Raw genomic sequence first — 17,954 nt, 5'->3', positions numbered from 1 at the left:
CTACAATGGGCTTATACTTTTTCATCCATCAACGGATGAAGAATTAAAGAGAAAAAACACACATTAACAGCAAAATGTTTAGCACCCATATCTCAGCCAACTCCCAAATCATCCTCTGTTTCAGCAAAAAAGTGAATGCTAAACTTGGAATCCGATCAGAAATAGTTGTGAAAAGTCTTCTGCTGCACCTCCAAAGGGATTTTTTTTCACTCGACTCTCACGTTATGCAAGTCCAGCAGCATTTAACTCCAGTTGGGAGCAGAATATCCCTTCATGTAACATATTTGAGACAAGTAACATCAGACCCCTGGACGATATCTATATAGATGTGCACACAGATTTCCGCTCACCCCATCCATGCACAATCCCCCCGCCCCCACAAACAATGTTCATCAAATCCTATAGCGAGTCTTCAAAATGTGAAAAACTAGATGCAATAGAGAGTATTCAACTGAATTTGGTGCATCAGGGTTGTGTCTCTTGTTTTTTGCTGTTCCAAAGAAGGACAAGACTGGTTGGAGGACAATCCTCAATTCCTCCAAAAGCATCAAATTCCTACCAAAGCAGAGATTCAGGATGGCGACACCAGCTGACATTCTCTCACCCCTAATGGCGGGGAATTGACTCTGTGCCTTGAACCTCTGAGATGCCTATATGCACATCCAGGTCTTGGAGCCACACAGAAAGTACCTCGCTGTATTGATAGTGGGAATCCATGATCAAAGAAAAGTGCTTCCCCTTGGCTTCAAATTAGCCTGGGGGATTTTATTAAAGTAATGGATTCCATAATGTCATATTTGCATCTCCAAATGATACATATTTACCACTATTTGGATGATTTGCTGATTCGACTCTGTGCAGCTCAAGGATTGTCGATTGGTTCTCTGTTTTTTTGCACTGGGCCTCACTGGGAAATGAGAAAAATCAACAGTAATTCCTTCTCCGAGAATCCACCACATTGTGGTTTATATGTGACCGCCAGGTGGAGAAAGTCTCTCTCCACCTCTGTGGAAAGGGTACAGGCTCTAAATTCTATTTGCAGAAAAATTCTGAATAACTCCTCCGTGTCCGCGTTGATATTTCAGAGGCTGCTTGGTCTTATGGCATTGTACATTCTCAGAGATCCTTATGGATAACCACATCTAAGATGCACTCAATTACAGAAGTTGAGTCACTGACCTAGAGACACTCGACCTTAGACTATTTCGGTCTCGAGGGAAATGCCTGTGGATCTGCTGTGGTGGATGCACAAACAAATCATTACTATTGGAATACCCTTATTCCCCACCAATTAATTCTGTCCCCGGATTCCTGATGGGCTGGGGAAGCAGCATTTGGTTTGTGGGGAGTGCACAGTCTTTGAAGGGAAGGTGAATCTCACCTTCACATCAACTATCTGGAGTGAAAAGCAATCTTTCCTTGTGATTGCCTCTTTCTTGTCTTTACTTCAAGGACAGTGAGGTCTGAGCTACACAGGCAACAGAACGGCCATGTTTTATACAAATGGGCAGGAAGTCTCGAGCTATCTGCCTTTTGGCTGTGGAGATTTGGAACTAGTGCCACGATCACTCAATCTCAGATATTTGGTCATCTGGAATGAGACAAAAATGTACACGCAGACTTGTTGAGCAGACATTCTTCTGCGCCGAAAAAATGGGAAGTTCACATTAAGGTCTCGGACCCCATCTTCAAAGCCTGTGGATACCTCTCATAGACTTATTTGCAATCAAATGGAACAAGAAGTGTCCTCTGTATGGGTTGTGGAGAGAAGCAGGACTGAATTCATTGGGAAAGGCCTTCTTTCTCCCATGGGTATAGCATATTCTCTATGCCTTTCCACCCTTCCCACGTTTACAAAAGTTCTTGTGCGAGTTTAAGCGGCCCAAGGTGTAATGAGGATTTGGTCCTCGGATCGTCAGTATTTGACAAGCAAGGCTCCCTGGCCTCTCCCATCTCTAGTGATCTGCCCTCATAGTAGGATGGATTAGTTCTACATGCCAACCCACGATCGCTTTCGTGAGCACTTGATGCGTGTTCATTTGAGTCTGTCGAAGAAGAATTTAGACATTATTAAAGCTGCTAGCAAGAAATACACTAGATCACAGTATACATGTGAATGGGCTCTATTCTCTCATTCGTCTCTGAACAAGATATCAATCAGCTTGAAGCGTTAATGGATAATGTTCTTGCTTTCCCCAAATTTTTGACAGAATGAGGCGTGTTTGTAAATGCATGCAGAATTTACTGATCTGTTATTGAGGCATAATTAAATGTCAGATTGAAACCAGTCCCTCTCTCAAGTCCAATTGCTGAGACATTTTAGTCCACCTAGAAGTAAAACTCATTCCCTGTATGACCAAAATGTGGCCCTCTCCATTTTAATGCAGAAACAAATGAGCCAATGGTTTCAACTGATTTGAGATTTGTTTCTATGAAAGCAGCCTTTTTTGGTTGCAATTGTATCTTCCTTTACAATGTGAATTATGAGCTCTGTCCTCAGAAGATTTAGATCAGATTTTTCATGTGGCCAAATTAGTAATTTTCCCTAACTTGTCTTTTCTAACAAAAGTTGCATTCATTGTTCATATTAATCAAGAAATCTGTCTACCGTTCTTGTTTCGGAATCCTACATTGGATGCAGATAAGGCTTTACACACCCAGGATGTGGCAAGGGCTCTAAAATGTTATCTGGCGAGAACCCAGATGGTAAGAAAAACTATGCACCTTTTTGTAACGTTTTGGAAGAGGTGCCCCCCACCCTACCCCCCCCCATGTACAGCAGCTTTAAAAGCAACCATAGCTTGCTGGCTAGAGACTACAATTTTGGAAATGTACAGGATAAGAAATAGGGCAACTCTGGAGGGCATCCATGCCCATCTTCTGGAGAGCCAAGTCCGTTTCCTTTCAAAGACATATTACAATAGAGCATATATACAAGGCTGCCACCTGGGCTGCTCCACATGCTTTCTTCAAACATTGTCCTCTTATTCTCGCCCACAACCAGATGCTTGTTTTGGTCAAGCAATCTTGTGTAAACCTTTTAGGACTGATCATTAGTTATGATTGCCCCTTTCTGTTTAGAGATAGTTGGAATTCTCCTACGAGTATGCAGTAAAGGGTACAGGACATAGAAGCAAGAAAGAGGTTTCGCTTTAGTTCTGTACTATCCATATTCCCTTTCCTCCATATACCATACGTGCTTAAAGTTAGTTCTGACTAGATAAAAAAGGTACTGTGGTTGGGAGGTCCATGTGCATGAGGGAGGATCCGAGTGGGGTGTTGCCTGTAAGCACACATCTACGCGATGGAAGTTTATTTAAATACTTCACTGCTACTTGGCAAAAGGCTCCGGCCCCATCCCCATACATTGGGAAAGCCATTTAGTATGGAGGAAAAGAGCCTTTGGACTAAGAAGATGGTAGTCGCTACATTGCTTTTCAGTCTAATTTTTATATTGGGGCATTACATTATTGGGGTTAAAGTAATCCCAAATATTTCCTTCATGTATAAAGATGCAACATGTTCCAGCCCACTAGACTCAATTTGGGCTTTAATAAGGACAGTGTTGCTTTCTTATGTCTTAGCCATTTATTAAAATTATAGTTCATTGATAGTTGGATGTTATGCTGCAATACGAAAATACCAAACACGTGTCATCCTCATGCTGTTGTCAGTAAAACTGGGATTTTTGGAGACCCTGTTGGGTATTTTCTGAAATATGGCATTGGTGCATTGCTTCTTGAGCCTAGATTCTATTACTTTGAGGGTACCACCTTTCACCAGGAGTGGAATAGCCACCATCTTTTATTCTTGTTCTACTTGAGTGGTGACCATTTTAGCGGTTGTCCCACCTTTCACTCCCAAATACTCACCTGACTAAACAAAAAGGAGCACAGGCAGGTCTGGGAAATTGGAGTTGTGGGCTGTCCAATAGACTGGCTGCTCCCATGATAGCATCTTGCTTCATGGTGTGCAGCAGCAAAGTTCAAACAATTTAGAAAAAAAAGACCGGGGGAAGGGGCCATGGGGATATGGCTTTTTTAAATATTTCTTAATTTCTTGCGACTGGGTCCAGAATCTCTTGTATGGTCTTCTCTTCTGGCCTCTTAGAAACCATGCCAGTATTGATTGTGCAGGTGTTTCTTTGCAAGCGTGAAGCATCTTGGTTGAAGTATTCCAATGCATCCACTTTAAGAGCATTACAAGACCAAATGTAGCCTCATTGGTGAATGGTACACTTTCAGGAGATGTCCTTTTGTTTTTCCCTATGCTTTCTCCTATAAGGAGTTTGCTCAGTGTAGTGAAGACCACACACTCATTCTGGGTCAGTAGTTGGTTTGGATGGTTAATTATGAGGTTGGAGTAACTCTTGCCCCCTGCTCAATATGTGGCCAGTCATATCCTGTGTGCGGGTCTGTACTTTTCATATATTTCCTATGGGACCTGCCCTCGAAGGCAGAGGGTTTACAGGTCCCTGACAAAGTGGGTCTTGCTCTGTGACATCCAATTACATTGGTCAGCCTGCCCATACCTTGGTGACCCATTCCTCACCTGAGGGCAGTGTTGTACTGGTGAATTTTGTAACCTGCGGGCGACAGTTAGCGGAACCATTTACGGAGGAGGAGCTGACAGGTTTTCGAAAGTTGTAACTGCCAGTGCAGTCCTCCGATATGTCTCGCTTCCTTCTCGCTCACTCTTATCCTTCTAGCCTCTCTTCCTATCCTCTTTCTCTTCCTATCCTCTTTATCCTCTCTTTATATCCTCTCCTTCTATCCTCTCTTCTTTCTATCCTCTTTTTGTCCTCTTTCTCTTCTCTCTCCTATCTTTTCTCTCTCCTTTCTCACCCCCTCCCCTCCCCTCTTGGTCTTGCTTTTCTTCTGCATTGGATCTTTCATGGATTCACATGCTGTGAATATTCTCAGTCTTCAGATTGGGAAAACCCTGGTAACTTTAGTATAGTAGTTTTCCTATGGAAAAACATTGACACCTTGAGTGCCCTATGAATGTCGTTACGGGTGCTGCACCAATGGGACGTCAGGTGTATATCCCCACCCCTGCAGCTTCCCCTCAGATTTAAACTGTCTTCCAAACCGTTGGGACTACCTCGCATTCTCTACAGAGAATTAGTGTTTTTGTGTGAAGAACATTTCCCACTCTTTCGTATAGGAAAGGTGTGTTTTTCGGTCCCGTTATGGAATCCTCGAGTCTGAAGAAAGCTTTGTTCAGGCCGTGTGAGACCTGCGGCCTCAAGAATGTCTACGAAGGGGACCGGCATTCCGAATGCCTAAATTGTATTGATTATACCCCAATCATTCCATCGAAGAGTGCGACATCTGTTGGGATTTCCCCCAAAAAACCCTCAGGGACACAGGTGCCTAATTTGTTGGCTGAACGAGGGGGCCTATCCGTCTTCAGAGGGCGGTTCTTCACGCGGAGGCAGGGCATCCACTCCCTCAGCTAAGAGATCACCACTGTGCCAATGCTCAGTCAGAAGAACCGCTGCCTAAGAAACAGCACTCAGGTGAGCCTAGGCCTTCATCCAGTCAGAATAAATCCAGGAAATGGTCTGTTTGCTAAGGGGCAGGTTTCACCCCCTCATGATACTTACAAGCCTAAGGAGAAGGGCTCTCAACTGCAGAAATCCACGGACTCGGCCTGTAAGTCTTCTTCGAATAAATCCACATAGAGGCCTCCGTCCTAGTCGACGAAAGGATCTTCATCCACTGACAAGCATCGCCCTTGAGTGTCCCACAAGTCTTCATCAAGCCACAGATCCAAGTCGTCCACCAGGCCTTCGTCTTCTCCATCGATGAGGATGACGAAGACAACATCTATGACTCGTTTCCTGGCAACTGCTCCATCGTCGACGACCGCTCCATTGTTGACTATTCCGTCGACTAGGACATCGTCGACTGCCGTCCCGTCGACGACCGTACAATTGGCTACCACACCATCGACGATGGCGCTGCCGACGACAACACTGTCAACCACTCATCGACGACAACAAAGAAAAGATCTCCCTCAACAAGTACTCCCTCGTCTGGTCCGTCTCCCAAGAGGTCAAAGCACACAACTGTGCCTGCACAACAGCCCATGTTCGAAAAAAGTCTCAGAACATGCTGCCGGAGTAAATACTTCAGCATGAGATCATTCTGATTTTGAAGCACCACCCTACCACGAGCAGGTGGCTTTTGAGTCTGATCCCGAAGAAGAGCCATCAGACACGCCTCTTCTCGATCCATTGGTTCTCGGCCATCAGCGGATTGCACAATTGCCTGCCCTTCCGTCCACTTCAATGGACATGGGGTCTTTTTCCACCTCAATATCCGCTGATTAATCCGCAGTCATTGCTTTCTCTGCAAGTTCTCTCCCCCTTACAGTCTCTCCTGGGGCAATTAGAAGCCAGACTACCTATGCCTCGGGCACCGACAGTCCCGCTGTTGCAAAGCCCGCTCATTACTCCTCGTCAGAAGGATACTTCAGACACCTCACGAAATCGAGACTCTCAACCCCGACGACAATCCCCAGCTAGACCTCCTCCCCCATCTCGTAGAGCTCTTACACATCATGTAGGAAGCAGGAGGAAGGAAAGCTGGAGGATTCTGACATCGCACCACAAGACACACTCTCTACCATCGCCTCTTCTCCAAGGAGGGCGGATACTTGGGATACAGACTAGGATGCTCAGAGTAGTCCGGCCCAACCATCTCCACCTGTCGACATAGGGGCATTCCATGCCATGATGGCTAAAGCCTGTCAGGAATTCGGGCTCATCCCAGAGGAAGAAAAGGACTGCTTCTTATCCTACCACATGGGGGAAAAGAAGAAAGGCGCTTTTCTCAATCCCTATATTGGATCACGTATGGCAAGAGGGCGGCCGTACGATGAAGCACCCGTTTACGGAGCCAGCTGTCAAGGGCCGCTTGGAAAAGAAGCTCAAAGCTCCCGAGTCCACTCCGAAGTGCCTCACATCGCAGCCTACACCGGAGTCGGTTGTTTCTGCCGCAGCTAGTAGAAAGGCTTGCACCAAACACAAGTGCCACTCCTGCCGAAAATGAAAACCGTAAATTGGACGCTTTTGGTAAGAAAGACCTCGCTATTGGAGCCACTACTGTGAAGGCTGCCAACTCGTGGCGAGGTACGACCGGGAGATGTGGCACCACCTATCACCATTGTTAGACCACCTTCCGGAGCACCAGAGGAAGGAAGCAATGCTTCTGGTGCGTGAAGGGGAGGAGGCATCGAACCACAGTAGAAACATTGCGGTCAACCTGGTTGAGACTGGTTTCAAGCAAATCAATAACAGGGTGGTTCTCAGGCTTCAAGCTTGGCTTCAGTGCATGGATTTCCGGCAGAAGGTTCGACACAAGGTGGACGACATGCCTTGCGAGGAAGAAAATCTTTTTGGTGAAAAGATCGGTGCCGCTTTGAAAACAATGAAAGTGGACTCTGGTACGGCAAGATCCCTTACAGCCCTGCAGGGCAGAAGATCTTTTCGCCCCTTTCTCTCCTTTCCTGGTGCCTCGGGAAACGCAAGATTTGCAGGTTCTCGAGATAAGGTCCTACTACTACTCCCAAGGCTACAGGTGCTCCTTCCAGACTGCCCAACGCAACAAGGAGTACCAAGGCCAGAGGAAAAGGGGGGGGCCTCCTTCACAGAGAGGCCGTCAAAGGAAGCAGCAACAATGACTGCCACATGAGCAGCCAACTGGGAGGGAAGGTGGCATTCCACCTTGAGTGGCGTTCAATATCAACAGATGGCTGGGTGCTGGAAGCTATCCAATACGTCCACTCCGAGTTCAGGCATCCACAACCACATTCTTCCACTAAGCACATCTAAGCCTCACCTTCGCATCTTGCGTCACAAGGTTTGGTTCATGCTACAAAAGGGGGCAATAAAGAGGTTCCCCTCATCGAAAAGACGCAAGGGAACTTATTCCAGGTGTTTCGTAGTAAAGAAGCCAAATGGAAAATGGCGCCCCATTCTAGACCTGCAGCTGCTCAACCAGAACACAAAAAAAGCATAAATTCAGGATGCTAACCTTGCAAGACGTTATAAGGGCAGTTCAGCCTGAGTAGTTTCTGGCATCTCTAGATATCGAGGATGCTTACTTTCACATAGCCATGCATCCAAGGCATCGAACACTTCTCAGGTTCACGGTGGGCAACAGCCATCATCATTTTCGGGTTCTCCCCTTTGGCCTAAAGTCAGCTCCCAGGACCTTCACCAAGTGTCTGGCTCCTGTAGCAGCTTACCTCCAGATAAACGGGCACCACGTTTATTCGTACCTGGATGACTGGTTGGTCAGGGGGGCAATTTAGCAGCAGAGTTGAAATCTCCCAACACCACAATGCTCCTTTTACATCATCTAGGATTTTCCATCAACTTCAGCAAGTCTTTTCTGACTCCCTCAAAGACTTTGGGTTTTTGGGGAGTGCAATTCCAGACATTTTCCAATCAGGTCAAGCCATCAAAAGGGAGAATAGGGAAACTCTTGTCCCTAGTGGGCTGGTTTACACCAGGAACATCTGTCATGGTCTACTCGTACATGTCCCTCCTCGGCACCATGTCGTCGTGCATCCCACTCATTCCAAATTGTTGTCTCTATGTGCCCAGCACAAAAACTTTTTTTCTTCCAGGTGGTCCCAAATCCATGTCTCCTGGTCGGACAGGGTGGTCATCTCCCAGTCTGTGGCAGACTCCCTACAGTGGTGAACTCATCCACTCAACATCGAACAGGGCATGCACCTGGTGGAACCAGATTTTCAACACACCATCATGACCGATGCCTCGCTAGCAGGATGGGGTGCGCATATGGACCAGTTCCAATTCAAAGGCCTGTGATCTCCAACCAAGGCCTTGCTGCATAGCAACATCCTAGAGCTGAGGGCGGTACATTGGGTGCTCAAATCTTTCCTTCCCCTCATCCAGAGCTCGGTAGTAAGGGTTCTCACCGACAACACCACCCACCCTGTTTTATCTACGCAAGCAAGGAGGAACACACTTGCAACTCCTTTCCCAGGAAGTCCAATCCATCTGGCACTGGGCCATACATCACAGATTTCAGATCCTGGCCTTCCACCTGCCAGGAATTCAGAACATACAGGCAGATTCCCTCAGCAGGGCGCCTCTTCTCAGACGCATGAATGGCAACTGAACAGCTCCAAAGTGATAAAGATCTGTGACAAGTGGAGCATTCCCCCTTTTGGACCTGTTTGCCACCCACGAGAACAAACAGTGCCATCAGTTTGCAGCAGAGTCCCTCATTTAAGCTCCAGAGGGGACGCATTCTCTTTCCCGTGGACAGGGATGTTCGCCTACGCATTTCCTCTGTTTCCCCTGATAAGAGAAAGGGTTCAGATGATTCACAAGATTCTCTGCACACAAATCTCTGTGCTGACATTCTCCTGTGATCACCGTATGAACCAATCATTTCCTTGTGTGCACCACAAACTTGACACACAGCAGGTCTGTGTTGTCAGATTATACTTTTCATTGATTCACCTGCTACTGTGTCATCAGGATTTCTAATTCACAGGACACATGTGGTGGGGGAAGGGTTTTTTATTGAAGTTATGTCTGTCCAAAGTTATTAAACCATTCACCTTATGGCACAGTTTCCATTCAACTATCTGACGGGTACCCTGCTGCCAGAGCCAGCAAATTGGCATTGGACGATTAGTGTGGAACCCTCCGGTATAGATTTTAATTGTGGGCAGCCAGCCCATCCCAAAAACTGACCGTCCACTTCTATACCATAAGCTAGGGCTGGACTGAAAAGTCTGAGGGACACTACCTTTCCCAACTCCGGAGCTGACGCCACATTGCAAGTGGTGATCCCAAGCCCGGATGGCATCCTTTGTCAAATCTACTAAACTAAAAATTGGACGTTGCCAGGGGCAGCTTCTTCTGTTCTAAAAATAGTCATCGACCACAGCAAGAATCAAGTGGGACAAACGTCAATTTCCCTATAAAGCCAAACGTACAGGAACAATTTTTAAAATAATGATCCTGTGTATTTGGCTGATGCTGACACAATATACTACAATGCCAGTTCACTCAGAACTACCTATCCTGTTAGAAAACAAGGCCACTCATTGTGCAGTTTCTACATTATTTTTGAACCAGATAATCAATATGTTGTTTGGGAATACTCCTACTAACATTTTGTTACTAAGCCTATTCTACCCCAATTTCTGTTCCCTGGTGAAAAGAGCTCTAAAGCTAACAGCCACCCTTGGGTGATCTCCAAAACCACCATACCTATTCGGAGGGGCACTTCAAAAAAGGGGACTTTGAACAATAGATGTGCCGGAACTGAGCAACTGCTAGAGGCTATGAGTAATCTTATTAATCTCCCTAATGCATTAGTGGCCCATATTCCTCTTGAAAATGAAAGCAACTATAGCGATTTCCAGGTCCCTTATTTGCATTTTCCCTAGTATTCTCCATTGTTTCACACAGTCTCCCCATGCCGCCTTCTGGCAATCCCAAAAATTCCTCATTTTACCAGCATCAGAAATTGTCCCAGGGGTTAGTTTTATCCTTGCTATTTTCTCATGATTGCAATTTAAAAGTGACAATTCTCAGTCAATTTGCTGGATGACTCTGAAAGTCAGTCTTTTGATGATGCATTCAGACCTGTAGGGCTGATTTTTTAATCTTTTTTATTTTATTGGTACGGTCTTGCCCAAAATCAATTTCTAGTCCATTTTTCCCTCTACTGGAAAGGAGCCTTGCCACTAGAGTATGTCTGTCAATCTTTTTCTGGAGATTACTAATGCTTAGGCTTTATTCTTTTGCTGGCCAAATACGTCTTGGAGCCCACTCTGGATCGCCAGTTCATCAAGGCTTATTGATTGACCACCAATGCATTGCCTTGTCTCCTCCTGAGAAGGGTACCAGGAAATTATCTCAAACTGGTGTACCTTGATAGTCTGCGATGCTTTACATTTTGTACAGTTCCTTCAATTTCTCCATTCTCCTCATGAAGGCTGTCCCTAACCAATAACTGGCATCTCTTAGGGATTGAATCCTGTTATGTGAGACTTATCACTTTTTAGCCTACTGTTTTAATACCTTTCAAATGTTCAGATTTTCAGAATCCATTTTGTTTGATTGGGGTGCAATCATATCTGCAAGTAGAATTAATAAGGTTCACATATTTTGTTCTGATCATCCTCTTAATGTTTAGAATAGAACATAGTGGTTTTTAGGTATACCATCTACATTTGGCCTAAAATGGCTCGATGTTTTAATCTGAGTTCTAGTCTCTGCTGTGGATTTTAAATGGGTCTCACACTCTCTCCTCGAAGGGAGAACTCCACAAGGTAAAAGCAGGGTGTCGCCAAGACCGTAAAAAATATCACCTTTAAAAGAGCACAGTAAACTTAACTGACAAATGTAATGTTTATGCGGTTGTGATAAATCTGAGGATGTTGTCCCTTCTCCCCTATGGGAAGACCTTTCCCATGGGGCCAGGGCTGTGCATCCACAGTACAGTAGCCCCCCTGGGGGTGGTTCACCAAAGGAGGAACCCCCCTATCGGATTGGAGACAACTTTTCTCAGGGAACGCTGTATTTCCCCACCTTAGTACATCCAACCCCTTGTCAAATACCTAATCCCCACACCCCCAAAACCCCACTCTAGTTAGTGCTCCTCCCCCCAGCCTCCTATATGTAGAGCAAATGTGCTCTGTTGCCAGGTCAGTCACTTTAATATGCTTGACAAACCTAAAATACAAGAGAATACGAAGTATCTTGTATCTGACTTGAAAATGAGTACTGTGAAGATCATTGAGAGTCCGAGGATCACTCTGGAGAAGCAGAGTGAGCGATCTAGCTTCTCACGAGATGTAATTTTCCCGAACGAATACAGCAACCCAGCACAGGAGTTCAAAGGTAGCTCAGCTGGGAGACAGGGAGAGAACGATCCTGCGAGTAGGAACTGCGGAAGCCGTGCACCAGCAAGGGCAGAGAAAAACAAAAGGGGAAGAAGCCGTGAAGCAATGAAGAACCCGAATGCCCTCCAAGTTGGAAGCACCATGCGGGCTGCTGCCAATATGTACCTCAGGGCACCCCTGGCTCCAGTGGACCGCCTGCAAGGCAAGACGCGCAGCCGGGCAGAGAGACGCCTGCGGAACCACTCCAGATCCCTCCATTCATCCGAAAGCTGCTGGATCCTCGAACAACGCAGTGGCTGGAGAAACACAGGTACCTACCGAGAAGCCGGAAACGGGTATGCAGGTTTTCCAGGAGGCGTTGGATGTCTGGGCAAGCAAGGGGGGGGAATACCTATATTGAATAAGAGCGTGTGGGACCCTGAGAACCACTGAGAAAGCGGGATCATAATTTTTGGCAGGAGTGTACCGAACCTATATAACATATTGCGAGTCTGGGACACGCACCCATATGAGAAAGCTGAGAGTAACCACGATAGCGGAATCGGATGTTTTGCAGGAGAGTGAACCAAGCGTATATGATAATAAACTGTGAGTCTGGGACCTGAAACCATGTGGAAGGGAAGCGCCTAATAGAAGTAAGAATAAGGTCTCGGACACATGTGAAAGAGACAGTGCACAAGAGGACACTAGCTTGGCAGGAGAGTGAACCAAGCTATATTGTGAGTCTGAGACCCACACCCATGTGAGAGATTGAAAGGATCAAGGACCTCAGAATTGGTAAAAACGGATCTTACATTTTATAATAATCTATCAATTTGACAAGATAAAGAATTGTGAAGCTAAGCAACTGCATTGTCCAGTGACATTTGCCTAAGAGGATGAAGGGGCTCAAGAGCCCAAATGGAAGGAAACTCAGAAGAAGTCTAGGGGAAAGGAGCACAACCCTAGGATGAGAATCATAAGTTATGAACATTGTTTATTTCATAACTTTTTATTACCAGAGAAACTGGGAACTTTTCTGTTGATTGAAAACACAAAGGACACACTTTAGAAGAGATCATCCTTGCACAGTTGCTTTAGACTATTAGTGTTAGGGACAGAAGCAGGTTTTCGGAAACACGACAGTGACATACTTTAGTTTCAGACTTCCTGACAATTTCACTAGATTACTTTGATGTAGGGAAACCCCTCATAGCTTTAGATGTAGAGGCATTTTTCCAACCCTTTCTTATTTAATAAGTCTTTACCCAAAAACATGCCACCATTGTGTCCAACCCTTACTTCTGCACCCTTACATAGGAAAAAAAACAGAGGACGTTTCATCAAGTAGACAAAGGCTACAATGCGAGTTTCTCAGAAAGTCTTCATGAGTCACTCCTTTCCTAAATATGAGTGTTCTGAGTTACTCCTGCCCCACTGATTGCATAGATTGAAGTTGCACTTATGGTAATCTGCAACTGAAACTGTCCAAGCATCTTCCTTTAAAGTGACCATAACATCTTACTCCCCTACTTGCCTCTAGACTGTCTGCTTTCCAAATATTGAAATGCTGCAGTGGAATTTTGTATCTCAACTTTCTGAGCAGGCATGAGTGAGTGACAATGATGGCCCGAAGACAAAATTTATCAAGAAAGAGATCAATATCTCCAGGTTCAGTGTCCTGTCTTGGGCAGAAGGACGTTTCAATACGTAATGCGCTCCAAATGTTCTGTGGGCACTTGGGAGGTGTAGGCACAATCTCCCCTTGTTTCTCAATCCCATTCAATCTTTGCTCTTTGCCTTACTTTCCTGCTCCCTTGTCCACATCCTCTGTATTCCTGCCTTGCTTCTAGTTAAGTTTGCATTTAGTTTATTTCGCTTATATATAATTTACAAATTAACCATTATTATATTGTTGTATATTGTTATTCTATAAACCTCTCCAACACATTCATTCACATTTGACCGTTATTAAAAACCAACAGGAACCAGGTACTTTATTTTAATTTTATTATTTTTGTCTCACAAACATCTTACCTATGTAAGATATTTCATTCTTTAAAGTAGAGTTATACACTTGTTTCAAAATATACAGAGTCCCTGACTGAGACCACAGCCTGGCTGTTTAAAAATAAAATCTATACAAGTTTGGTAAGAGCTTTGGTCATGCAGTTGCACTACAGCATGAGGCTTCCTATAGCACTGTTTTCCCTGGGTCAAGGGGCATAACATCAAAGTCAATGATGTAAAAGTGCTTTATCGACCTCAACTGGAGTATAAATAAATAACAGCATCATGGTTGTGATTAGGTACTTTGTTTTAAATGATTTTGTTTTCTCCACTTCTACACCAGTGGGGAATTTTTGTTTGTAGCTCAAGTGAGAATATCCCAGCACCCTTCTGCTAATACACAGGACAATGGTTCAGTGGATTGGTATTTTGGTGTTCAAACACAAGGAGCCTTATAGTATTAGCACTGAACCATGCTCTTGCACAAACAGAGGCTCTTCTCGTCCCAGGTTAGCTTTTTATAATTAGCACAGTGTCTTGTAGTCTTCTATACTGCAAGGTGTTATTCCTTTGGGTAATCTATACATTCTGGTTCAAGAAGATCCATAAACTGACTGTGACCGTCGGCATATGTCCGATATTTTGGGTAGGGGCATACTTCAAGCAGCAATAAAGGAACAATCCTCTCGGCTGAATCCCATATCCGAAATACAGCAAGAAAGCAAGGAAGCGGATGGGCAAATCTTTTAAATTCATTGTTATTTCAGTACAGTTATGTCACACTTCCTTCGCAGTGCTAAAACAACACAATGGCCACTCAAATCAAGTCTCTAAGGCTACAACAAACTGAGATGTAAGGCTTGAAAAGATTGAGCTTCAGAATCAACATATATAAATGATGTCGGAATAAATGCGCTACTAGCCTATCAAATGAGAAACCGCAGGACATGAATAAGAAACACACTATAGATTTATTGAGGACAGTATTACGCCATTGAATAACCTCTGGAGGGAATGTATTTTTAAGGCTGAAAGAAGTGGATCACCCAGTTACTGTCAATATTCATGAAATCAAGGTACACCACTACACAGAAATAAGTCGCTGGAAGAATATGAATGTGGACGTTAACATTTACAACAGCCATATTGAAATGGACTTGTGTTTATTATTTTCAACAATAAAAACAAAATTACTTTGAACCTATTTTATTTAGGAACATTAACGTTCCTTTTGTCATGAATTCTTAGAATTACCTTTGTACAGTTGGGTTTACACACTTGTAGGGACCTTGAACATTAATAATGTTAGATAGTTAGCACAGTCTTAAATATTCTCAAACTGTATATTTATGTAAGTCACCATATAATTAAAGTACACATCATAAAAATGTCGTTCTTACATTCAAATTCTGTCCTGCACATTCAAAATTCAAATACTGTCCTGCACCCCCTCCAATCTCAAGCCTTTCGCTCTCTAGCCTCCTGTCAAGCTCCTTCTGCCTCCAACATGCTCCTCTATCTTACTACTTCTCTGATTCTCAAACCTGTCTGACAATGTGGTTTTCTTGTACAAGGGCCTGCCACTCTCGCTCTTCCCACCCCTCCTCATCACCCCCCCCCCCCCCCGCACCCCACCACTCTGCGGGTCTGCCATTGTTCATTTATGTTCAGGTGTTTGTATATTTTGACCTTGACACTGAATTGGCTAATCTTTACCTGTGAGTGGCCTCCCTGCCACTCTGGAGGCCCAGACCCCACCTCCCTTTGCTCTGCAGACTAAACCTTTATAAAGATTTTGGTTCCCCATAGTGTCTGTTTGCTGGATAGGACTGCTGCGGAGGAACTGAACAGTCAACATCTTCTCTCTCCATCCGCTTATGAGTAAAATATGGCCATGCGCGCACATGTTTGCCCTCCCTCCCTTGTACTGAGTGGCGCCCCCAAAAAAACGATTCCCCGGCCTTACTAGAACTTAAAATCTTTCGACTTTGTGCTACAATTATGTCGGGCTCAATGTGAGGAGACCCTGACAAGGCAGGCTGGCATATTACGTTCTCCGTGGCAGGATGTACCCTCACAGATTCTCCCTTTGTGGCAAACCCCCGCCAGGTGGCTAGGCTGTGGCGGAGTGAACAATTGGGTCCTCCCTATAACGTCCCAGTGCCCTGCATCACTTAGTGAATGGAATCCCTCAACCTCTATGGACAACCCACCCTTCACCCCAAAATCCTGGCAGGGGACTTTGTCACAGCTTCTTCTGCTCTCCTGCCATGTAGAAGATTAGTTGTTTGTCTATGTCTCTTATATTGATTGAACCGAGTTTTAAACTAGTAAAAGATCCCTCTTGATGGTGGGAGTAGGATAATTGAGTCCATCTGGAATATGGGTACTAGTAGATATGCTTGTAACTGTTACTTTCCATCTATTGTGAAGTTGCACTTTGCCAGGTGAACTCTCCAGAAATCTGTAACTTGCAGACACTGTAGGGTCCAGGGATCAATTGTCTTAAACTGGTAACCGCTTAGTCCAATGTTTTGGGAAATACCATCACTTTCAGGCCCAGTGATGCAGTTTGCAGTACAGGAAAGCAGATGTTCTTCTGTCCCTTCAACAGAAATGTGCCACTGATTGAAGATTACTAATAGCCTGTAGAAACCTTCATCCTTATACCCCACATAAAATCTCCCCTTCAGAAGCATGGAGATTTGGCCCCTTATCACTGACTATCATCTCATTCTTTCCTCTGTCCGTGTGTGAATCGCTCTGCAACCCTCTTAATCTTTTTTCCATATTTGAACACTGTTGAATAACAACTTTTTTTCTATAATTTTCTATATCTTTTTACTGATCTTGAGAATTATGGGCTCTTGCTGGTGCTAAGTTTCCATCCTCAGTCTTACCCTTAAGATTGATGATTTTTCATTGACACTTAGTCTTCTAGGCCATGCTTTGTTTGCTTGGTTTGACTGTACTTACTCTTCTTTTCTTATATCCCTACAGCTGTCTCTGAAGTGCAGAGCTCCGGAAGTTTCCTCCTTTGTTTCACAAGCATATGAAACAATCTTGAAGAATTGAACATCCACAAAGAGCCTCTCCTGTTTTTACTGCTCCATCGCTCTGTTCCGTACAGGAATAGGGCATTTGTGATGATACAACTGCAAGGAGTCAGCCTGTGTGCATGTCTGTTTGTGTGTTTTCTAGTCCTAACGAAGGACCAAATGCTATCCCATGGCTTTCCAAACCCCATCCCACTCCGACAAACAAAGCTTTTATGGGTAGAAAGATAAGATGCTCGTGAGGAAAGCGCTTCTTTCTTTTTAACATTCTCGCTTTCCTTTTCCTTCTTATTCTCTCCCCTCTACCTCGTTCCTGAACTTTAATTTCACAACTGGTCCCTTCTTTGTGTGCCTTTCAAACACTCTTTTTTTTTTTTTTTTTCCATCTTTTTTTAACACGGTTAACCGTCTCAGGCAGTGATTAGTGAAAGCTTGTTACTGCCATCACCCTTTTAAACATTATCAAATGTGTGAAAAGAAATGTGTGAAAGATGAGTCATATGTGTCTAGGTGAACTGGAATGACTTCCCTTGAAGTGACTTTCCTCAAAGCTGACGCCTGGGGATATTTTCCTACTGTGGTCCTGGGGTCTTTGCCTTCCACCCGCAGTAACACTAATATTGTTATTTTTTGAAAGTCATTTTAATGAGCTCCCTCGTCTCTCAGTGTTGGTGTGCTTCTGCCTCCTCCTCCCGTCTCTATGGTAAATAGATCAAGGATATATATTGTTTGTTTTTCTTTCTTGTGTTTAAAAATTTACTGAAAATATTGAATAAAGGTAACCTCTAATGATTTTAACATGTTTCTTTGTTATTCAGTTGTTGCTCGAAACATGTGGAATCATTCTTTTGAGTCAAGGGAATGAGCATTTTTTGCTCCCAATGCTGGCTCCAGGGAGGGATAGAGACAAAGAGGTGTGTGTACCTGGACAGACAAGTTTCCTTTAACCTTCCCCTGCCTAATTTCTTCAGAGGGTTGGCAAGGGTGAAAGCAACAAGAAGACTG

The 17,954-nt window shown here is 44.5% G+C and overlaps 1 protein-coding gene across 1 annotated transcript in view; it reads left to right on the top strand.

Annotated features, from left to right (window-relative positions):
- The window catches only part of AP1B1 (adaptor related protein complex 1 subunit beta 1), an 896,137-nt gene extending 878,390 nt beyond the window's left edge, over positions 1–17,747 (top strand). The window contains exon 21 of the mRNA XM_069619269.1: positions 16,894–17,747. Within this exon, the coding sequence (XP_069475370.1) occupies positions 16,894–16,968 (75 nt within the window). The 3' untranslated portion in view covers positions 16,969–17,747. The remainder of the gene's footprint in view (positions 1–16,893) is intronic.
- Positions 17,748–17,954: the final 207 nt, after the last annotated feature.

The sequence above is a fragment of the Ambystoma mexicanum genome, chromosome 10 (assembly GCF_040938575.1).
Source record: "Ambystoma mexicanum isolate Mex_15411 chromosome 10, UKY_AmexF1_1, whole genome shotgun sequence".
In the NCBI taxonomy this organism is placed as follows: domain Eukaryota; kingdom Metazoa; phylum Chordata; class Amphibia; order Caudata; family Ambystomatidae; genus Ambystoma; species Ambystoma mexicanum.
The sequence above is the reverse complement of the archived record's forward strand: the minus strand, read 5'-3'. Positions and strand labels throughout refer to the sequence as shown.